Raw genomic sequence first — 24770 nt, 5'->3', positions numbered from 1 at the left:
TTTGACCACCAGGTTTTTCATACCAAGCGATACTAATAGTGCTGCTGTAAGATGTTAAGGTTAAACCTTCTCTGTGACCCTTCTCCGTGGTTTGCAAGGATGAGATGTCCATTTCTCATGAAGTTCAAGGAATAAGCAACTCACAAGCTTAAAAAATTGCACCCAACATCAAAATCAGCAGAAATGGATCGGCAAGGCCAAGTAGAAAGGTTGGGATGGAGCTTTAAACACCTAAAAGCTCAAAAGCTTTTCCTAACCACATGGTCATGATAAATGTATTGTGGGCATTTGGCTTTAGGATTATCATGTTTGCCAGTAAGTAATGATTAAAGATGATATGTGGTTCATAATTAATGCGAATCCTTCTCGCTCACATGCCAGGAGAAACGTGCACAACACAAACATCTGGATTTATTTCCCAGCTGCAGTTCAGTGGTTTTGCATCAAGCTAAAAGGCAGCTTTATACTGAGACGCAGCCAAACACAATAAATGAGGACAGGAATCATCTGTGGGACCTGACTCGAGCGCATTTTTATTGAACGTTTATAACTGTTAAAAACATGTATAAAATTGGTCCTGTTTCATAAACAAGGCACGCATAGTCATGTCAATGTTCAGTGTTCATGTCATTACTAGCATTATCATTTATCAACATCGGCATCATCAGCATGTTCCATCTCAGTATTTCTCTAATAGTAGTATCAAGCATTCCCTAATATAAAAACACGTTCCAATTTATTTTCACAGAGGTTAAAATTTTATTCCGAGCAGCAAGACAATATTCATGCAAAGACGGGAGTGGAGGAGAAGATGCGAGCTGATTGGACTGACGAACTTTAATAGTAAGTTTCCCGTTCCACCCAGCCTGAAAAAGAGTGAGAGCAAACACAAAGACACCAGATTCAGATGCAACTTTGAGTACAAACAGATAGGTTTTCTTATATATTTAAAAACAACAAAGACTTAAGAGAACCTTCAAACTTATAAATGATCTGCTTGTCAGAGAGCGAGGGAAAGAAAAACAAAAAGCATGAATTCCGAACTCACCTCCCGGGCTGCGTCTGAGGATCAGCTTACGGATTTCATCATAGATAAAGATAAGCAGGGAATATGGGAAGGCGCAGAACCACCAGTTGGGCCTGGAAAATACACAAGAAGAGACAAGATGAGATAGAGAGCCTCTCCAGATGAGCAGCATGTGACGGGTTGAGTATGCACGACTGCAGAGGATGTGAGCAGGGCGATCAACTCACTTGAGAGGGTACATTCTAAGAGCGATGTCCATGCCGGGGCAGTAGGAGAGGAAGGCAGCCAGGGCGGTCTCCTCAAAGAGCCCAAAGATCAGGATCTTGTTCCTGATGGAAACAAAAGTAAAATAAATCAGATCGGTCCCAAACATCTTAGAGCAGAAAAAGCAACTAGTGTGTATTATTTACTTCATGCCCTGCTGGAATACAGAGTTCCTCCTGGTCTTGCAGATGATTAGATCAGCCCACTGCACAATGACGATGCTGACGAAGAACGCTGTGTGGCAGGTGAACTCCACAATCTTTCTTTGCTCATAAGTCTGCAGACAACAAATTTCACAGGAGTTGAAACCGGTTCTTGACAGCAAAACTTTACAAACTTAACTAAATGTGACTGACCCACTGCTGTCCATAGCTGTCCTCCAGGTCATTGATGTATTTATTATCCCAGTCCACTCTGATGCCAACCAGGGTGGAAGGCAGGAAGCCGTTTTCAGCCAAGATCACAAAGTATGTGAAGAAGCCTGCCAGTGCCTGGATCATTCCTTCAGGAGCAACACATGACACACCAAGTTTAGAAATCAGCACCAAAGGGCATCAGTCTGACATAGTAATCGTTTTAATGAATGTTCACAAGCAGACAGAATGAGCAAATGCGTTTAATTAGTCCCCCAAGTGGGGAAAATAGCCTGAATAAGTCAGGAAATCTGATTAAAGCCAATATTTTTCTACAAATTACAGGACAAAACATTTCATCATTGGATGAGTAAGTGAGTAAAATAAATAAATTAGTTCAGACTGTTGTGAACTTAATCAAAATCAACACCATTTAAGCACAGATTAAACTTCATTTTGATTTAAAACATTTGAAAAGAAAGGTTTAACCCATAAAGACCCAACCAATGAAAGAATGGTAACATAAGTCAAATTATAACATGTATAAATGTAAAAATGTAACAAAACTGTTTTGGAAAATTTACCATTTATTACCATGTGATGTGTCAAATTTTTTACAGTGTAATTTTCCTGCTTTCTGGTGTCCATTACAGAGCAGAAGACAAAAGTCAGGATTTGGAGCAACGTTTGGACCATAAAGTGATGCCAAATGTCTCCGAAACTAAGTATCTTACATGTCATGCTGGGTTCTTATTAGGGGTGGGAAAATCAAATTAAAAAAAAAAAAGAAAGTCTGGATTTTTTGTTTCACAATTTTAAAAATCTATTTTTTTTGTTAAAAAAAACTCTTTTTTTTTTCAATTAAATAATATTAATCCACTATAAGATTTTTTGTCATTTTTATTGGTTTTACTGAACTTTTTACTTGTTTTCTTGGGCAATATATCAGCAGAAAGATGGTCTGGCTACTGTGTGTTTTTTTTTTCCTAACTGAAATCAAGAAAAATTACTAGCAAAAAATTTCTATAAATCTTTGTTTTTGGTTTTTATTGAACAAAATTCAGCAATATCAAACAAATTTGAGATTTTAAATCAAATTGGCACTAAAAAAAAAAATCAGAATTGAATCGAATTGGGAGAAAAGCATACTGTCACAGCCCTCGTTTTTATTGGCTGAAACGGTCAAGATGATGAACTTTTCATATAAGATCTTTTGTGAAATTTAAAGGACAAAAATGTCTCATCAAAAACTGGGATTGTAAAACTGAAACTGCAAATGGCAACAACCTTCTATTCACATTCTGCTCTTATATGGTAGCAGAAGAGGTCAAACCTATTTCTGGCTTTATCGCCAAACGGGCGATAAAAAAGAAAACATCAAAGGACAGCAGTACCGCTCTTCCGTCACTCAAACACACAACAACCAACACTCCCATTCTCTATCAGCACGGGTCTATTTATGGTTCATGCTGCTCTTCTTGTTATCTTAGACCACCCAGATACTAAGCTGCCTTTCAGGAAAACCCACAGGCTCCACACTTCTTGAATCTTCTGGGAATTTGAACTTAATCTTTAGACATGATTTACCGATTTGTCCGTATGCGATGCTGATGAGCCTCTCGTTCACTAGTTTATCTGTTTTGGGGTTTCGGGGCTGTCGCTTCATGATGTCGCTCTCAGCTGCTTCGTAAGCCAGGGAAATGGCAGGTACCTGGTGGACACAGCATATGTTGATTTAAAAATAAAAAGAAAAAAAGGTTTAGAAACAATGTGACCAATTCTGACTAAGTTAAAACCAGATGTGAAACACACAACACCATTTTAAATCTCATAGTCAAGAATCACGGTAGCATCGTTACCATGTCAGTTCCCAGGTCAATACAGAGGATGGTGACGGTTCCCAGAGGCAGAGGGATGCTGGCACAGATGAAGAGGAGGAAGGGTGTGATCTCAGGGATATTACTAGTCAGAGTGTAGGCGATGGATTTCTTCAGGTTATCAAAGATCAGACGACCTGTTGAGAAAGTATACAAAGTTAGCACTTTTAATGATTTAAAAATGATTTATAAACAAAACAAAAAACAAAAAACAAAAAAAAAACAACTCTAGTGTAAAAAAATGCAAACTCAAACACATTTGCATTCTGCTAACTTGTGTAATTTTTTGCTCCATTAAACCCGAAGACCAGTTTCAAGTATCACATAAAGCACAATCTGTTACCTTCTTCCACTCCAGTGACGATGGAGGCAAAGTTGTCGTCCAGCAGGATCATGTCAGCCGCCTGCTTGGAGACGTCGGATCCGGCTATACCCATGGCAACGCCGATGTCGGCTTTCTTTAGAGCTGGAGAGTCATTCACACCGTCACCCGTCACGGCCACGATGGCACCCTGCAGAAAGAGGGACGGGCAAAGACTTTAGCAAAGAGAAGAAAAAAAAAGTCTTTTTATTAATTAAAACTTAAAGTCATTACTAGAATAAATCAAAACAAATTGTTGTCTTCAGCAAAGACAAGAAGCTAAACTGATGGAGAAACATGTATTGAGACGAAGAGAAAACACACCCTGACACACTACTGCAGCCTTTAAGAAAGTCCCCATTATTTCTGCTGCGTGGGGAAAAGCCTAAAAAGTGCCAGCTTTATGAGACAGCACTGACAGTTTTGATAAAAGAGAACAGGTATCAGAGCTGAGACTGGGAGACAAGCAGTCCTGTTTAGGCTACAGTGATATCCGGCTAAAGGTTCCAAAGAAAATCAGAAGGCATCGTGCAGTAAAGACTAAACGCTTAAAGGATTTTCTTAAAAGAATGTTTTAAGTGCTTGTCACCTCATTACTAGACAATAATGTGGAATTTCCACAAAGTCTGTTGACCTTTTATATGAAACAATTTAACATGTACAGTACAGGAAGTGAATGGACAGACATTGATGTGTGACAGTCTGCTAATGCTGCTCTATATAATCGCCTGGCCAAGTTTATGTGGAAAGAAAGTGAATTGAACTGAAGTCGCTGAGCTCATAAGATTAAGTGAGCCCAGTCATCAATAATCCCCTGCCTAGTCTTCCTCCAGGAAGCCAGTGGGATGCATGGGAATACATTATGTCAATTAGATCTGAAACTTTGGAGTTTAAGCAGGATGACGGCACATTTCCTTTTACTTGTGAATTTGATACGTGCAGTCACTAGCTGTTATAAATCTGATTAGTTGAAACTATTTATGCAAAAACAGATTTCATTCATGTTGACACAGTCTTTTTTGGATTTTCCTCTTCTCCTCAGCTAATTTACAAAAACCCTAAAATGATGCCTCTCTAAATTTCCTAGACTGCCTCATTTGCTGATCTACATAACTGTGCTGCACACAGGGTTTGTTTTGTACCTTTTAATCAGAGAATAAACAAATGTTTTGTGCTCTGCCATACAAGATTAATCATCTGACAATCAGAGCAGATGGGTTTTTAGATGGATGGGAATTTAAACAGATGGGAGATAAAACAGATTAAAAAAAAACATACACAGGATGGGGAAAAATTATCTGATTTGGACAATAAAGCATCTATAGAGCCTCAAAATACAACCAGAAACCTGGAATTAAATGTAATATGGGCTTGTTTTACCAGCTGATAAAGCTAAAATAAAACTATATTTTGGTTTGTTTACATGAGTTTTCACAAGGCAATGTTTAATATATATGAATTAAAGTCTTCATGCAGAGTTTCTCCTGCCTACACACGAACTCATCAATATTCATGTCAGTGCTCACAGCTTAACGGATGTTTTGCTTCATTATTCCACCTACTTCTTCATCGGACCACATTGGTAATAATAAAGAAGCATTAAGGGATTAGATTACAAAATTCTCACTCATCCTTTCAGATAACAAGCTGCAACAGCAGCATGAACACACAAAAATGTACATTTCCACATTTGCTTTGAGTTTACTTGTCTCTGGCAGCCTTCCACGATGATCAGTTTCTGCTGCGGGGAGGTTCGGGCAAACACAATCTCAGTGTGATGCTTCAAGATGTCATCCAGCTGCTCTGGGCTGAGGTCCTTAAGGTCGCCACCGTGCACGACACAGGCCTTGGCATCTCTGCAGGGAATCAAGGGATGTGATGATCATTTTCAAATGTGTGATTGATGATTAACGAGAGCGATATGCACTTTGCATTGGGTGAACTGGAACAAGGTGGGGCCTACAATATGACCCTGAGGTGCTCCACATACACCATATCCTTCGTCATGTCTGAGTTTGCCTCTCTAAGGACACTATCACAGCTTTTCCAAGTCATTACCTTGGATTAACTTCATTGATGGGAATGTTCAAACGCGCAGCGATGTCTTCAACTGTCTCGTTCCCTTCAGAGATGATACCCACACCCTTTGCAATGGCCTTAGCTGTGATTGGATGATCACCTGTCACCATGATAACCTAAAAGAAAAAAGGTTTGCAAGTAATAAGGTTTATAATAACAATAAACATTTCATTGTGTTTTTTGGGGGGAAGACAGAGTGAACACACATCTCACCTTGATTCCAGCACTCCTACATTTGCCCACAGCGTCGGGCACTGCAGCACGAGGAGGGTCGATCATGGACATGAGGCCGATGAAGCACAGGTTCTCAGTGGGAAAGTTCACCTCGTCAGTGTCGAAAGCAAAGCCTTCTGGGAACTGATCGTCCGGCAGGTTGAAATGGCAGAAACCTGGATAGGGAACAGTGTGGTTGAGCTTCGGCTGTTTATGAACTGACAAATGACAGTAAACTCCCCATTCTTACCCAGCACTCTCTCTCCTAGACCTCCCAGTTCCAGGTAGGCATTCTGGAAAGCGTCTTTCATCTCGTCATCTAGAGGCTGCTCTTTGCCCTGCATCATGATACTGGAGCAGCGGTCCAAAATCCTCTCTGGGGCTCCTTTCATCACCAGCAGGTGCTTGGATTCACCATCGGACGCCGAATTCTTGTGAATGGAAAGCTAGCGGAGACGATAAAAACGGGAAACATTTCAAATAAACACATTACTTGTGCAACTGCACAAAAACCCGTCAATGTTTTGAAAAGGTTAAAGATTTATTCCATCCAGCAAAATGCCTCCGAAGGGGGGAAAAAAATCATTTACATTGCTGATTTATCGTCAACACGTCAAATAAGCTGACATTTAGCATTCCTCCGACCAGAACATTTGGGAATAAACAAGCGGCCCATGGTCTGAAAACTGAACAACTTGAGTGATAAATGACAGCTTTTATACCTGGTACTTGTTGGTGGAGTTGAAGGGGATCTCAGCAATCTTAAGATTTTTCTCTCTCATTTCATGGACTGATCCGCAGCAAAGCTCAATACACTTGAGGAGAGCCGACTCTGAGGCATCACCGGCCACGTCTCTCTGGGGAAGACAACAAGTGGACGGCCTTATTCATGGAAACCATATTCATTTGACTCGTCTAGAGAAATCCTAGCCTGGCACACCAGACTGGAGAGCTCTATATATTTCATACAGAGCGACTCAGTCTGGAGTCCCTCCTCTTCACGGAGATTTGCATCGGTCTGAAACAAACCAGCCACTCTGATTGGTTGATCTGAGGAGACTCTTGCCTCTTACCTTGTGTAATGTTTGTCAAAACATTCAAGATAGCGCGCGGACATAGCGGAAGTTTGTTTCTTTTTGCCATAAAAGCGGTTTTAAATGACCAGGAAAATATCAAATCCTTACGACACAGGTCATTTATTTCTTCGGTTCTGCACGCCATGTTTATTTTCTTCTGTTGCTTTTGCTCTACTGAACACTTCCAGACATTGTAGGCTGCCGCTTTACTGGCATCACATCTGCCATTTACTCCGTGCTTATTTGTCCCGCCCAATCTGTTGATGCAAGTGAGTCCCAAGACTCTATACTGGTCCAGCGAGAGTCTAGCAAGCCAGGCTAGAGAAATCTGGGCTTTAAAATCCCATCTTTCATGGCAAAAACAGTATAAAGGTTGATTTAGTTCCTCCATCTGGCAGAGTTCCTTTGCAATGGCTTTAAAAGTTAACATACATTTTTGTGGATACAAAAATCTATATGGAAACAACTAATTTCCATTTTGTTTATTTTTTACATAAAACCCTGATTTTGCTGAACAAAACTAATGTTTACTCTCCCCACACTCTACTAACAGTGACAGAGAAATGATAAACAATAAAACAAGACAACTGGCGATTATAAAGCCTGCCAGACATTTACAGGTGATTAACATACACTGGCAGACACACACACTGACACACCAACACTTGTTAATGGTGTGTTATAAAACAGGGTGGAAACGAGAGGCTGGACTCCAGGGACAGTCTCTGAGCGGAGGGAGAAACTTACATCTGTGATGGAGAAGGAGTGGGGGAGGAGTTCAAACTAGTTGTATAGTTACCGCAAGAGAGTGTGCACACTCTAGGGAGTGATACATAAGCTGGAAAACAAGCCTGTTTGTCTGAGAGGGAAACACTGCAATGGATGTCAAAATCAATATTCTGTTTCAGTTTCAAATCTTGGATGAAAAATCTTTATGATATAGTAATAAAACATCTGATGTAACTATGAAACCTGCTTTAAAACGGAGGGTTGGGCAATTAATCAGAAATTTAGAACCAATAATTAATGTAATCTGGCTCAAGGTAAACATTTAAATTGTTTGAAACTTAAATTTTCTCTTAAATATATAAAAACAATAATAATTAAATGACCACATATATATTAAATGTGTGTTTTCTTGCACTTATTAACAATATGTGCTCTTCTTTTATGCAAATATTTACAAAAAATACTTGTGTTAAAAAGAAAATGATACAGAGATAATGGATAACTAATCCCAATCAAGGTAACCTGTTCAAATTAACCATGATATTGATTTGAGATCATATTACCCAGCCCTAGTTGAAAGGTATGAGCAACTTGCACGACAGCTGTAGTTTTATTCGGCCCATAACTCCTTCTGATAATAGCTTTGAGTAAGTAGCATTTATGACAGACATCTGAGCAGGTAATGGTGTGTTTGGAGAGTAAACTGAAGCCAACGTAAAAAACAAAAAATGGTTTGTAAACTTTAGTTTCACTGCAATTCTCAATGTCCAATGCATGTCTGAAAGGACCGTCAACAGAACGTTACTTGTTCTTGTTGCTGAACTAAGAATAAAACAAAAAGTCTGTTTAAAAAGTAATCATTTACTAAATGAAATGACAAAAGGTTCTCAAAATATGACAAATGTAGTCTTAGAAAGCTCAGTTTTGCATTGTTTCATGAAAAGACGGGAGAAAAACACGTAGTTGTTGAAGGGTAAATGAGGTGGAAAAAGCCTACCTTCAGAATGGGAACATTTGCCTGCTCAGCCAAGAAGACGGCACGGTTGCAGAGTCCAGCGATCCTGGCCAGAGCGGCCCAGGTTGCCGAGCTCCTGTCGAAGGAAGTGCCGCTCTGGTTCTCTGTTGTGTCAGCTTCATGGATCTGGTTGTCGAACCACATGTGTGCTACGGTCATCCTGTTCTGGGTAAGGGTGCCAGTTTTGTCCGAACAGATGGTGGAAGTCGAGCCCAGGGTCTCGACAGCTTCCAGGTTCTTCACCAGGCAGTTCTTCTTGGCCATTCGCTTGGCGGTCAGGGTCAGACACACCTGCAGATGGAGTCACTCCAGTCAGCTAACAGGTGGGTCATCTTCAGAAGCTTTAACGGACATGAATGCTCAGACTCACAGTGACAGTGGCCAGGAGACCTTCTGGCACGTTGGCGACAATGATACCGATGAGGAAGATGACTGCTTCCAGCCAGGTGTATCCCAGAATGAGGGAGAGGATGAAAAAGGACACGCCAAGGAAGACGGCTACACCAGTGATGATGTGGATAAAGTGTTCAATCTCAATGGAGATGGGGGTACGCCCAACTTCAAGCCCGGATGCTAGAGTGGCAATACGACCCATGACGGTGCGGTCTCCGGTGCTGATCACAATACCACGGGCAGTTCCTAAGGTCAGGATTAGATTTGACTTTTTAAAAGCTTCAGATGAAATGTTGCCGAGTCTGAAAAGGCTTGGATGTTTTCGGTCGTCATACCTTCAACACAGTTTGTGGAAAAGAAAGCAATGTTCCTGGTCTCCAGTGGGTTCTCGTTGGAGAAGTCGGGAGTACGAGTCTGAGGCTCGGATTCACCGGTTAGGGAGGAATTGTCCACCTGAGAAATCAGACAACCACTGTGAGTGATGGAAACCACAAAAAAAACAACATGGCTCCATCTGGTTTAAGGGTAATAAAACACTGAAGTTCCCTTTATACAGACTTAGACAAACTTTCTCCTCCGAGAATAACCCTGCTGTCTTTAGCTCACGCATCCACAAAGAAGCCGAGCGACAAAATGAAGCAGAGGCAGATGACAGACGCTGTAGACCCCTGGGGTTATTTAGTTAAATGCTACTCTTGACTTTATTTCAGGACTGGAAATAGGTCACAGGCTTGTCCCCACAATAAGACTGCTGCTGGTCACATTTTCAGGCGACTTGAACAACAAATTCCAAAAGGGTCATTTGTGGTTTCAAGCCCTCGCTTACTCACATGGCAGCCTGATCATGTAAACACACACACACACAAAAATGCATGTAATTTGTCAAACTCACATACAAACAAAAAAACAAACTAAGCTTTGCTTTATGAGGGAAAGCTTTTAAAATCTTCGAAGTTCAGACAAAAGCATGCCAGCAAACTTCAAAGTTCAAAATTCAAAGTTTCTCTTAGGTTTTCAGGAGAAAATGACTTATCGGACTGCCTACCTTGCAGCCGTGGGCAGAGATAATTCTCAGATCAGCGGGAATCCTGTCACCACCTTTCACCTCCACTAAATCACCAACCACCACCTCCTCGGCGTTGATGCTCTTCTTCTCACCGTCACGGACAACCAGGGCTTGCTACAAGACGAGACGTGACAGACACTTATGTGAGACAAAAGGAGAGAGTGTCTAATTCAGCAGCAGCTTGCTCTTTCACATCCTTCTCATAAAGTCACTTTCTTTTTGCCGCGACTAAAAAAAAAAAAAAAAAAAAAAAAGTTTTATTGGAAGGATCCAAATTACACAGTAAGGGCTAATTATTTTCAGATGTCGAGAGCACTTAGGGCACATTGACATCAGCCTTTTGGATTTAAATCAGCGTTTCTTTGCTCTGAAAGTCCACTTTGTTTGGGGAAATGTGAACGCGCCAAACAAATTCTGATTCGGATCAAGAAGCAGACTCGGTCTGCCTACAAACGCAGGTCTCAGCACATTTCAAACAGACCAAATACAGGAAGAGGACTTCAAAAAAAGTCACTTCCTGCATTTGACGTTGCATTGCATTGTGGGTAAATACATAGCGATGGCGTCAAGAGTCCTCTGCCTCGTACTGTGGTTTTTTTCTGCAGTATATTTGCATAAGACGAAAAAAAACCAAACAAAAAAAAAAACCCCAGCGTCTCCATGTTTAACTCGCAACAGTTTTCTTCTTCACGCCGGTTTTGTTCTCTCTTTTTGTTCTCTAGCGCAGCGCCACCTTTGGTGGGAATGGGGATATATTATTCTAAAGATTTGGCGCATTTGACCAAAGTGCATCATGAAAACAATCTCGGTCTGAATGGATACACCCCCCTACAACTGAGCCAAGTCCCCAAATGGACGGAGTCTAGCAGACTATCCTGATGTGAATGGACCCTTAATTGTTTTAGTACAGCAGAGAGGGGAAGACCTGGTTGTAATGTCATGTTATCTCATGTTTCCAACAGGTTTTTTTTGTAATTTTATTACATAGGAATTACGCAGAAGCACATGTACATAAACTAAAATAACCGAGCGAGCACCTGTGGAACCAGGTTCTTGAAGGAATCCATGATCTTGGAGCTCTTGGCCTCTTGATAGTAGGAGAAGCAACCAGTGATGATGACGACAGCAGAGAGCACAACACCTAGGTACAACTGGAAAGACCAGAGCGGTCCATTAAGAATGATTAGTTTTGTATTTGGTGTCACCATGACATGACCTATATGACGCAGGACATACATTATCATTTGCTGGCTCATCCTCCATTGCAGCCTGGATACCATATGCCAGGAAACAGAGGATGGCACCAGTCCACAGCAACATGGAGAAACCACCAAACATCTATAACAAAAAAAAAAAAAAAAAAAAAAAAAAGGAAAAACAATCCCTTTAATTTCTAAAAATTGCCTCGGTCTATGAAAACTTTCAATATAATCAAACCCCATCCACAGCTGATGTTACCTGTTTGCAGAATTTGACCCACTCTGGGGTGGTTGGTGGTGGAGTAAGAGCATTGGGCCCATCGCGGGCCAGATTCTCAGCAGCTTTAGCGCTAGTCAAACCCTAAAATGAGAAAAGAAGAAGAAGAAAAAAAACAGATTTGGTTACAAATGCTGATTTAAAAAAAAAAAAAAAAAGAACTTAAGAAAAAGAAGGTTTACCAAACACACACTTCGTGGCACGTACGCAAGTCATCAACAGAGAAACAGCGCAATTTCCTTCATCAGCAAATAAGTGGAAGAAAAGAAGCCATTTGAAATCAGGGCATAGGGGCTTCTGTGGCTCATAAATTATTCACGTTGCATGCTTGCATGCGCATGCAGAGCTTGGAGACCCCAATTAGAGGCACTGATTAACGATTCTCCTTGATCTCTCCTGCATGATCAGGAGCACATTTACATGAGGGGAGGGCTCCTTCGAGCATGTGATTGCATGGGTGGCAGTGTACTTAAGATATTCTTTGCTATGAAAGACTAAGCTGTGCAATCAGCCATAAGTTATCTAAACCTGCCATTATTGAGACAGTTCATTATTTTAGGCAAAATCTAATTTATTTAGAATGGTTTCAGCTATTAAAAATAAAGAAAAAATGCAAGTTTTAATCAGCTGCTGGTAAGGAGACTGGTGCAGTACACGTCATGCTAGTCAGTTCTAGTACACATAAATGGTCTGCAGAGTTAAGGTGGAGATGCGGTTCTTGCATCCATGTGTGCAATCTGGTTGTGATTGTGCAAACCTACATGTGGTTTTATTGTTTTATTGCTGTAGTTTAACCCACATAAGGGCTCATAATTAATGCGCAGTACAATGTAGAAATGGAGATATGGCAATTCTCTGCATGGCTTCTCCTCAAAATAAGCATTCATGTTGCTTTTTTACTTATCTTCTTTGTCTGGTTCCTGTTTTTGTAACACGCAGTTACAAATAATATGATGAAATTCATGTCACAACAGGACCCAGGTATAAGCAGATCTTTTTTTTTTCTTTTAGATCCCCAAACAAATCGAGGTAGTTGTCCATTTTACAGAAGCATTGCAATAAACCTGCTGTTATTTCTTATCAGTAATTTCCAGGGAGAAAGCAGAGGTAGCTCAGAAACCTACCTAGGAGTGTTCATGCCTGCGGAGTGGCAAAACCATAGCTGTGTTTTGTAATACTTATCATTTCAGGAAAAGATTTCACTTTTTTCTTTCTCCACTCACATTGGTGAGGTCTGTTCCATATTTACGATTGAGCTCATCCAGGGTCAGTTTGTGATCGTCCTACGAAAACACAGAGACAAGGTGGCATCAGTCCAAAGCACAGGCTGCATGCACGTTTGGGTTCAATATGACAAAACCAGTGACATTTACAATCGGTTGTGTGCTGACCTTTTATCTTCCAATAACTACCTCTCATAAGGCGGGAGGCTACAACGATTACAGATTCACAGTTTAGGAGGACAGAAGGAATGAGATGCTGGGGGAAGCAGAACGAGAATGAGAGGAGGTGGAGAAGGAAGGTAGGGATGAGATGGGAATATGTAGGAGGAAACATGAACAGAGGATGTTACGGCTGCAACAGCTAAGAAAACTCAAGGATGAAATGAAGAAGACGAGAGGAGGAAATAAGGCAAGTAGGCTGCAACAGGAAAAGGAAGACCCACACAATGAATGTGCATCACTACAGAGAAGCAATTCATTTCAGGCGCAATTAAATCCAAGATGTTAAAGTAATTTGACATTCTGATATGTGGTGTTTAAAGAAGAAAACACACCCACAAAGAGACAATAGTTACTGAAAGCCGAAACAATACAACGAATGGAATGCTCATACCGAAGGCTGGAGGGTGGACAATTAGAGGAAGAGGTCCTTAGGTGAGTAGAAAACCAAAGTCCAGTCGAGAAACTCACCATATCCACTTCCTTCTTCAGCTCATCCATATCCTTCTCTTTCTTCTTCCCCTTCCCCTTCTTCTTGCCGCCCTGCTCCGAGGTTGCAGCCAGCTCATACTGCTCTCGTCCTTCCTGAAAAACACAACAAAAGGAGAAAGTTTAGGAAAATAACGTAGGTTGATTTACTACAAAGAGGCAGGATGATCAGTGATCCTCAATTCTGCCTTCAGCTGAAATTAGGCCAAGTGGGATCAAATGCAGGCTGTTTCAAAGCTCATTGGGTACGGTTACATTGTGTTTTAATTCGGATTTAACAATTCGGAATTAAATAATTCGGAATTAACTAATTCTCTTACGAGTTTACATGAAGATAATAATTCCGAATGAACGTTTATATGGAACACGTCCTCACTTAATTCCTCTTTAGAGCGGCGGGTTGGGAAGGGTTCTGATTGGACAGAGAGTTTACGTGACGTATACCGCAAATAAACAAAGTTAGCTCGTTGCTTTTGTCTTTTCAGTCGTAACTTGTAAAAACTACATAATAAGTACCAGTTCCGCTGCTATTTATTATACTTTTGAAGTACGAGCATACTACTTCACTTTTTGCAGCAACTGAGAAGGTGAAGAAAGATGGACCACCGAACACGGGAGGCAAAACAACGCGTGTCATTGGGACAGGACAAGGGAACAAGCATGCGCAGAACGACCGGAATTAACTTAGAGCGGAATTAAGGTTTACATGACAGAGGAATTAAATAGTTCAGAATTAAAATGCGAATAAACGAGCCACTTATATCGGAAGTAAGTTTAATTCAGAATATAAATTAGCATTAGGAATAAAGTGTTTACGTGGTCATTTTTCATTAGTTTAAAGCGGAATTAACTTTTATTCTGAATTAAAGAGGAATTAAAACTGCCATGTAAATGCACGGATTGACAAGTACAACCTGAAGTATCAGGTATGCCCTTTATTTCCAGTTTAGATTATTTTAGCTCGAGGCATTTTTCGCATTTTAGATCACTTCTGGCACTGTTGTAGCTTTTTGTAGAACTTTTTAAGCAGCTCAGAAGAAAGTTCCAAAATATAATGTACAGAATATGTATGGACATTAGTGAATAACACTCATTCACTATCAAACACTGACTTGAAAGTGCACATCAAAAAGACTTGAAAACCCAGCTTGTGTCACACAGAACACTGATATTTGGCTCCCAGATAAAACTTAAGCATTTCTGTGCTAATAAAAGAGTCCAAGCATAAGTAACAAGCTCCCTGCTGCTGAAGTGCGTGTCCTGTTTACATGTTTACTGACTCAAAGTGCCAAAGGACATGATGTTATCCTGCATATTTTAAGGATTTCTTACGGGTCAGTGCACCTAAACCAAGAGTGAAAACAGCCAAAAATGAAAATAAAACTGGTCAGATATACTTTTAAATGGTTTTCTGTCAGATAAACAGCGGTTGCAGACGTTGTTTTGTTAGCTGACAATCAGACTCAAAGGGAAACTCAGGACATTTCTCTTTTACTGATCAGAAAGATGACGTGAATGTTTGGCCAAGACACAATTTAACTGTTTGATCCAAGGATGAACTGAGGGCGGAGCCACCATTATGTAGTTTAGTTTGTAGATAAGCCAGTTAGTTTGTAGATAAGGTTTTCTTTGCGCCTGACAGATTATGCTGGAGAAAAAAAACAAAAAAACACCCATTTTTGAAATGAAGAACATCACTGTTTTAGGTCTGAACACGCAGTCAACAGCTTTTCTAAACATTTCCATGACTGTGGAAATCCAAGAGTGGAACAATGAACCAGTCTGGTAATTACACTTGGGGACATTTTGCTAATTTGAACTAAAACTGTGCCACAAGTTCTGCCACTGCAGGTGAGAGAGGTTTTAAATAAACAATACCTTTACAATGATTTAAGTACTAAAAAGAGTTTCCAAAAAAAAACAAAAAAACCTCCTAAAAATAAAAAAAAACAACAAAAAAACCTCTCTTCAGGTTAGTCTATGCGCCTCGTCTCTCACTTGACATCCCCTATCAGACCATCAGCTCTCGCGCCGTGACACACAGTGACAGGCGGCCTCTTCTCCAGCCATATCTCCCTGCTGTCCCCTCCACAGACGTCCTCTCTCATTATCAGCGGTCACTGTAGCTGACAGAGTAACAAAGACACAGACAAAGATGGTGTCCTCTGGATGGCTGTAAGCCAGAAGGTGTGCCACACAGCTTGATGGAGAGCAGGTGTGATAGGGAGGAAGGAAGTTTAAGTGAAATCTGAAATGCCCGAAAGGTGCTTTAAGCCAGCTTCATGTTGTTTTGCTTCTAGATTTAGACGGAGATGGATGCAGTCTGAACTTTTTAGGAGTGCAGCATGCAACACAATGTTTACAGTAAATACTAAAAGAAACTAAATCAATGGTGTCTTAAATCAGACAGGGAATTTTCTATAGGTGTGTTTGCCAATCACAAAGAGGCCAAGAAAGTGAAGTCATGTTTGTTTCAGACGGCTAACATGAAATCGCAACACTGGAAACAAACATCAATGAGCAGTTAAGGCTCATCAATAATTCAACACGCTACAAGGATCATGGGTGTTAGCATGCTAGTGGTGAGAGGCCACCAAGACGCCGAGTGACTACTAATGAGTCTGTGTGCAGCTGCAGGTATATTTTGGATGCAAGATGAACAAATCTGGACATCATGCACGCAGTCCCAGTCATGGAAATATGCCGACTAATATCGTTGCACCGCCGCTTTCGCCCCTAAAGTTTCCCAGAGCAGAGTGTGTGATCCCAGCACATGTTATTGTTGCTAGAGCCCCCCGGTCAGCTAAGCTGGGAAAACACTCGTCCTGGTTCTGGATCATTGAGGCCTGATCTTTGCCACTCAACCCCTGACGGCCCCCAGGGGCCATCTGGCCTTGAGCAAAAAAGTCACAAACAGTAATGGCAAAGAACAAAGCTGGAATGCAGATGCATTTCCAAGACAGATTCATCTTTTTTTTTTTTTTGGCACTAACTAAACAACAGTAGACAGATGTTAAATCCTGGGACTCATTTGTAACACTTCCATGACCACTGCATTTTTTATGATTTACCAGTAAAAAAAAAACCTGCTGTTTAATCTGTTAACACTGGATAAATGCTGAAATGCAAAAACTGTCCATTTCAAATGATTGACTTAGGTCACATTCACGTCATCCTTTTTGATTCAAATCAGTTTGTTTGCTCGGAAAGTCTGCTTTGTTTGGGGAAATGTGAATGCTCCAAACAAATTCTGATTCGGCCCACAGAAGCGGACTCGGTCCGCCTACAAACACACATCTCAGCCTGTCTTCAGTAAACCAAATACAGGAAGCGGACTACAAAAAAAAGTCACTTCCTGCAATTGACGTAGCATTACATTGTGGGTAAATACATAGCAATGGCGTTAAGAGCCCTCTGCCTCGTCTTTTGGTCATACTGCGTCCATTGTTGCTGTGAATTTCTGCAGTATACTTGCATAAAACACAATAAAAAACCTAAAACAGCGATAGTTTTGTCTCCATGTTTAACTCGCAACAGAGTTTTCTTCTTTTCGGTGGTCTTGTCCTCTCTTTTGCTAAATACTAGTGCAGCGCCACCTTTGGTGGGAATGGGGATATATTATTGTGATGGTTTGGCACGTTTGACTAAAGTGCAGCGTGAAGACAATCTCTGTCTGAATGGATACAACCCCCCTACAACTGAGCCGAGTTCCCAATCGGACCGAGTCTAGCAGACTATCCTGATGTGAATGCACCCTAAAACATCCATTAATATATTTTCAGGCCAAAAAAAAAAAAAAAAACCGAACAAGTTATCCAACAATTACATCTCAAATGTGGATATTTAGTTACTTAGTTACTTAGTTAGTGCAGCCTGCTCTTTCAGCTCTTTTTCCTTCAACAGGCAGAACAAACTAGTCAATCAGGTTACAGAACAAACTATAAGCTACATCATTTACAATCAAACAACCTTCAGGGGAACAAAAGACCCCCATAAGCACTGACTTAACACCACACGTGTGTGGAGACTTTGAGGGAGAGTACCTTGTGAAGTTGTATCACTTTCTCTCTAAACCAGCCCACTTTCTGTGAAAATCCTCTCAGTGCCACACTTAACAGCCTCGACTTGTTCTGCCCAACACGTGCTAAAAAAGTTCCGACATACGTGTGTGTCACTTCTAAATATGACTCAGGTCCTTTTCTGGGTTTCATTTTCCTCTGTCGTATACTCCTCCAGACAAAAACGCACCATTGTGGAGGTTCACAACATGCTTTCTGGCATGTGCCCGGTTTGTTTGTCACTGCAATGTATTGAAAATGTCTTTTTGATTCAGCAGTTCTGCTCAAATAAAGGACAAAGTGTCTCCTGCAGGAGACAACCAAGTGAACCTTCATCTTGTGGATCAACAATCAAAGTTGACGGCGGCTTCCTGGCAGGTTGTCGAGATGGCACAAAACTGATCCGACACTTTAGTTGGAAGAACTTTATGAATCAAATGTCTTGACAGACGAATGCTGATGAAGCATACTGTATGCCAAACAATGGCTCCTTGTAACTACTTGCACAAATTCTGCATTCAAACACAAACAAAAGGCTCAAAGATTGTTTCATGTGACCGTTAAGACCACCGGCATGTGGGCCAGTTCGTCCAGCAGTAACCAACACGCCTTTCTTCTTCAGGTTTTATGGAGATTTGTGGGAATTTCATAACAGACTGAAATTCAATCATTCTTTTGTTTACGGGCGTTTTACTGTCCAGAAACTTTCTACGAGGGTCCAGGCTTTACAAATCTCATGACACTCTTAGTGCAGATTAAAACCTGAATTAGTCATTAGATGACGTCACGTTAACTTCTGAACAGAGAAGGAAACTGGGCGAAAGGAGTTTTGAATGAATGAATTAATCTAGACTTCTTTTAAACCTCCCCCTCCTTTGTTTTTTCACCTAAAAGAACAAGTTGCACATTTTATACCCCTTTACAGGCATAATTCCTGCGAGCTGTCCTCTCAGTACCGGGGTCTTTTGCCAGAAACACAAGCTACTCATTCAACTATGCCCACACAAACTCAAAGTCCTGGTACTTTGCCAGGTTGCTACCAGCGACCACTGCCACACCTCTCCAGATATGTGAATGGACACATGGTCACGTGTCCTCTTCCCTTCTTTCTTCCCATGTTGCCCTTTCTTCTCTCACCTCTACCCCTCCTTTATTCTGCAGTTTCCTCCAACTACCCTTTTCTCTGTCCGAACACTGAAAAGAAAGTGTGTTAATTCACTCAGGGTGGTATTTAACACTCCTTTCACGTTCTCTGTAACTTCCAGCTTTTTCCAACCGAACAAAAGTGAATGAATGATTCAATGTTTTCCTTGTTGGGAATATGAAGGATTCTTTCCCGCCGTGGGTGATGAGCAACACGGATATATTTTCTTTCACCACGGCTTGAGAGACGAAGTGAGAACACGCGCAAATCAAAGAGAAAATCTTCAGACTATGAAGAAATTCACTTTTTTTTTATGGTTATGACTATACAACTCATAGGGCTTTTTCTCCAAGCTGGTTTCCAGAGCTGGTTCGGAGCCAGAGCCAAACTTAGCGCTGGTTCTTTGGCTTTCCACTGCCTAAGCACCAGCTCCTGGTTCTCAAAACCGGTTCTATCCTGGCACCAATTCTTTGCTGCGCCAGAGTTGATTACCGCTTCACGTTACTTGGCCAAAATATAAGCACTGAAAGCTGGACCGAGATCTTCAATCCAGCTAACAAAATTGACTACAAGAACAAGTCAAATTAGAGGATATGACCATCTGCAGAGATCCAAGGTATATTGGACGGGGCAAGTCAGACAAAGCATGTGTTCAAGCAGCTACAACAAGAGATGGCTGGAACTGACTACAAACAGGGCTTCGACCACCGGTCACCAAATTAGCCTAACAAATTTTACAGAAGATTTATGGGGACCAGAAAAGGAGCTGGGACACAGCCGCAAGGAATGACTCAAAAGAAACCCACATTTCCAGATCCTGAATGCTGTTCTTGGTGATCATTTGGCAATGACGCAGCACTGACCAGACTCCTTCAGCCAACACCAAAACAGTTCCGTTGATAGCACCGGGGCTGAACCATCTAAGCACTGGCTCTAGCACCAGCACCGGTTCCTCTTTGGTTGAAAAGCCCTCCATTAGTGACACAGAATGGAGAGGAATGTCGACAGATTTAAATGAGTCAATTGATTTGGTTTGGGCATCTGATTAGCATACCATCTGTACACCTTTTGGATGTTTTCCAGACGTGCCCGTCACGAAGACCAAGAATTTACTGAAGCGATTACATAGCTGATCTGATCTGAGAATACCACCCAAATAGTGCGGAAAAAGCTGGAAAGTGTTGATGTACTTCTTGATCTTGATCTGCCTAATTAAAATTAAGCCGAGAACTGAAAGAACAGTTCCAACACGTTTAAGAGTTATAATTCCCAAATCCGTCCTCCAATCTGGACATGAATACTCTAAACTAAAGCACATAAGCCCATACTGATAGTTGCAGCTTAACTTCCTTGACAGAATCAAGCAACATAACTGCTTGTTGCATCATTTCCTCTAAAGGAGAAAAGGCTGAAATGTCAAACATGTTTCCTTCAAATATTCAGCTTCCTGTGCTTTCATGTTTCCACCATCACGCATGAAGAATGACCTAACGATTCAGGCTACGGTGCTCGGGCCTGAACTGGCGCTCGCCTCGTGGTGGTTATGGAAAATTTCATGAATCTTAGCGCAGCCCACTGTGCTCTGGGGTTCTGTTATTTTTGATGTGCTCCACTTTTTGCTGAGCAACAGGCTTGTGAGGAAGTCTCACACAGCTGCCATACAAAACAAAGCATGCGGCTCAGGCTGCCTGGCCAAACAAGCAAAGACTTACAGCTGTAATGTAAAAGATGTCGAGAAATGAAAAGAAAAAAAGAGAAAAAAAGGCAAGAAAAGGGAGATGAAAGAGGAAATAACAGCGACAGATACAGCAAATAGATGAAAGAAGGTACAAGAACTCTGCATCGGGAACTGCAGACTGGGGAAAAAAAAGGAAAGAGGGAGTACACAGTGTTCTAAAACAGACAAGGGGCAGTGTGTGACAAAAGCCCCCGCTAACACACAATGACTGCCAAGCGGAAAGAATGTTAAATCCTCAGAACGGGAAGGGGGACACAGGGAAGGAAAACAGGTACCAAGAGAACAAGAGGGAAACAGACTGTAAGGAATGGATGTGAAGGTGTAGTCTGGTACCCCTCTGGATGAGATTAAAGCGGACGAGGGGCTGCAGTGCTGTGTCAGTTCATAGCGTGAAGAATAGGGAGAAAAGAAAGCCGCGGAAGATTTAAAAGTAAATATGTTTTTGATGAAGGGATCCTTTTCTGATTACTTCTGGCATAAACTTCTGTAGGGTTTCATTCGTTTTCGCAGCACTCGCAGTCAGACAAACTTAAGACTGATTAACATCTTATTCTGACGTTCAGACTTAAAACATCTCTTTAAAAATACATTTCACGTGTTAAAATTCATATTCCTTTATTCTTATTTCTTTATTTAGCTTGCGTTGGCTTTTTATTGTAAAAAAAAAACCAACAAAAAAAACCCACACAGCTGCAAGTTCAAGCCATTTATGTGAGTAAAATGCAATGTCTAAGTTTATGCTTATGTTTCCAACTTTGTTTATTTATACATTTGGTTTATTTCTTCTCTATGACAAGTTGCTGCAGTAACAAGGATGGACTATTCTTTACTTTTTACCCCCAAACAGCACCAAAACATCCCAGAAAACACACTATTTTAGGATGCTTTTTTTTTTTTTTTCTGTTTTCAAGTCAGACGGAAGAGGCATTAAAGGTTGAGTCAGGTGAGATGATGAAATATTCAGCTGGATTCGCTCTGACAGTTCCCTGAAAGCCCCTGCCCTGCATGACGGCTTTGTTAAAACCAGTCAGCACCGAGGCTGCAGCACATGTCACCCTCCTCTCATTTGTTTCTGTGTTTTAAAATCCCATGTTTCACACTTGGATCAATTGATTTTTTTTTCTTTCACAAAAACAGAGGAGACGATAACACAATCAGCTCATCTTACTGGTGACTGCCACTGCGGAGAAATACCTCCAACCCCCCCCCCCCCCCCCCCCCCCCCTTAGTTTTTTTTTGTTTTGTTTTTTTTATTACCATCCCTCGTTTTGGCATCCAAGTTGGTAAACAGTGGCAATGCGGTAACTGGTGTCTCTCAGCTCATTCCCCAACAACCCCCCTTCTCTCTCTCTCTCTCACTCATCTCAGCTCACTTGCTTTTGTCTGTTTATCGCGCCGTGCTGTGGATGTGATGAGACAAGCTTGAAAAGGGCACCGAAGGGGTAATCTCATGTTTGAAATGAGATGGAGATGCACGTCCTGCACGTCCAAAGCATGAAATACAATCTTCACAGCCGGGCTCTTCTCATACCTGTGCTCCCTCTCTCTGCTCCCAGTGTTCTCCATTACAGCTAAACAAGTTCTCATGCTTCCTCTCCGCCTCCTCTACCACTTTTCCTCACACCAGTAGGGCTCTGTAGTGGTGATTACCTCTTTCACATTTGTCTGTGCCAGCACTGAAAAGTATTGGGAGGAGATGGGGACTGGAGGTTGGTGGTGGGGGGAAGAAGGAAGGGAGACTCAACGGGGGAAGAGGGAGGATGAATGGGGGCAGGGCATGGCTCTCATCACATATGGGAGGAAGTTTTTAAAAAAAAAAAAAAAAAGAAAGAAAGCAGCAGCCAAGACGCTGAGAGCATGTGAGCAAAGATTTGCAGGATTGTAAACGGGAGCAGTGAAGAGATGGACGAAGAGCTCGACTGAGGCGTTCAACCTTTCATCTCCCGCCAGATCTCTCTCTCCATCTTCATCCACCTCTCCATCTCTCCCTGCTGAATTTATAATGAATGTTTCTACTGCGCAGAATAGCTGGGTGTGGCGACTACTGATATTTTATACAATGCGGTTCAATTGCATCCCATGTCATTTAAGTTCATGGAATATAGCAGCTGAAGAAGCAGAACAATAACACTAACTGGGTTTTGATACGGTGGTGGACTTATGATGATCCACGTTCACAATAATAAACGGTAGAAAAAACTTTTAAAGCACAGGACTTCTCAGTTAGAGCTCCTAAAACACCTTTAAGTGAATATTTATGATGTATATAAAATCTACAAACGCTAAATTAGTGTTTTTAAAACAGGACAGTCTTATAAAGAGTGAAAAATATGTATGCCTCACATTATTCTTGCATTTGTACCACTCTAATTCTGTTATATTTTTACACCCTGAAAAGCAACCAGTCTTAGGAGAGTAGATCTGGTTTTAGATAAGTTTAAAATATTTTGTCACAGAGCTCCCAATCTTTAAGCAGAGAAAATGGGTGGGACTGTGAACATCCCTCCCACTACTGACCCAGTACTCCCATAATACACAAACTGAAAACAGCAAAATGTGACAAAAACCAGCTTAAGAACAAGAGATTTCGTCCTCATGAGACGAATGGCTTCACTAACTGGCATTACTTGAGTTTGTCTGGAAGATTAATGGACAATAAAGTCGTTTTCTACTGCTTTCTGTACCGTTACTTTCCCAGTTTAATAGTGGGGTTCATTTTCACAGCTGTAATGTCGCAGCTAAAGTAAAAAAAAAACTGACAGTCCCGTTATGTAACCGGATACCGAACTGGAAGAAGCATCTTTGCGAGCGACGGAAACAAACGTCTGTGAAGTCATTTTCTCCTTTGACAGCCTGAAAATGCTTAAAAAGTGGGTTCATTTTTAAGCCAATGGGGCTGGAACACGGAAGTGCTCTCAAGCAGCAAGTATTTTGTGAGAAATGTGGCTTATCTCTAACTCATGTGAGCCTCCATCTCCCCGTAAAACCCCGTCGCAGTGTCGACATCTGTTTTTAGAGAACCACTTGTTTGAATGACGAAGTTTTAAATTCATCACTTGCCTTTACAGACCTGAATATGAGGAGAAAAATGGGGGGGGGGGGGGGGGGGGGGGGAGATAAAGAGCTATACTTACTCCTCTTCCCATGGTTGCCAAGATCTGAATGAAATTCTTCCCAGTTCAAGTAAAATTCGAGAAAAAAAAAATCCTCTTTAAAAATATGTACAGTAAAAAAAAAAAAAAAAAAACTCCCGGATGTGCGCTTTTTTTTAAAAAAAAAATTTATATATATATATATATATATATCTTTTTATTTGTTTTTCTTTTCCCCCCCTTTCTGCACGTGTCACTCCTACAGAGCACACATCCGAGCTCTCGAGCCGCCGCGGCGCAACCTCCACTACTTATACACGGCGTTTCTTCCATTGTGACGTCGACGCCGTTTGCCATGGCAACCCCACGAATGAAGGCGGGGCGTCCTCCATTACTGGGCGTTTTTTCTTCTTCTCTCTTTTTTTTTTTTTTAAATCAAGTCGGCCATGCAACATACAGAGCACATAAAAGTCACTAAAAAGACACACAAATTGAATTAAATACATGCATGAGCTAATTATAAATAACTGTCATTATTTCAGGAAAACACTGATGTAAATATATCATGAAATAGGATACAATTTCTCCATATTCCTTCATAGAATTGTTTGATGTTTTTAACAAGATAAATTTTTTTATATAAAAATATAAATATATATGTATATACATATATATATATATATATATATATATATATATATATATATATATATATATATATATATATATATATATATATATATATATATGTATATATAGCAAAGAGTTCAAATTCAGAACCACTTCTAAAACTCACAATTTAATTATTTTATTGTTTGTTTAGACCAGTGTGTTTCAACCACTGTGCTGTGGCACACTAGTGTGCCCTGAGAAATTAC

The 24770-nt window shown here is 40.9% G+C and overlaps 1 protein-coding gene across 1 annotated transcript; it reads right to left on the bottom strand.

Moving 5' to 3' along the window:
- Positions 1-529: 529 nt before the first annotated feature.
- LOC306773851 (sodium/potassium-transporting ATPase subunit alpha-1) lies at positions 530-24139 on the bottom strand. The gene is made up of 23 exons (XM_079263791.1): positions 23935-24139; positions 13843-13956; positions 13153-13212; positions 11912-12013; positions 11690-11791; positions 11491-11604; positions 10433-10567; positions 9723-9840; positions 9365-9633; positions 8977-9285; positions 6897-7031; positions 6425-6620; positions 6175-6350; positions 5941-6077; positions 5588-5738; positions 3865-4033; positions 3504-3658; positions 3232-3355; positions 1648-1793; positions 1438-1568; positions 1255-1356; positions 1049-1140; positions 530-866 (listed from the first exon to the last, which is right to left on the bottom strand). Exons 1-23 carry the CDS (start codon positions 23944-23946, stop codon positions 838-840), a joined length of 3078 nt encoding a protein of 1025 aa, XP_079119917.1. The 5' UTR covers positions 23947-24139; the 3' UTR covers positions 530-837.
- Positions 24140-24770: the final 631 nt, after the last annotated feature.

The sequence above is a fragment of the Telmatherina bonti genome (genome assembly GCF_933228915.1).
Source record: "Telmatherina bonti genome assembly, chromosome: 24".
NCBI lineage: Eukaryota > Metazoa > Chordata > Actinopteri > Atheriniformes > Telmatherinidae > Telmatherina > Telmatherina bonti.
This window is presented reverse-complemented; position numbering and strand designations above follow the sequence as displayed.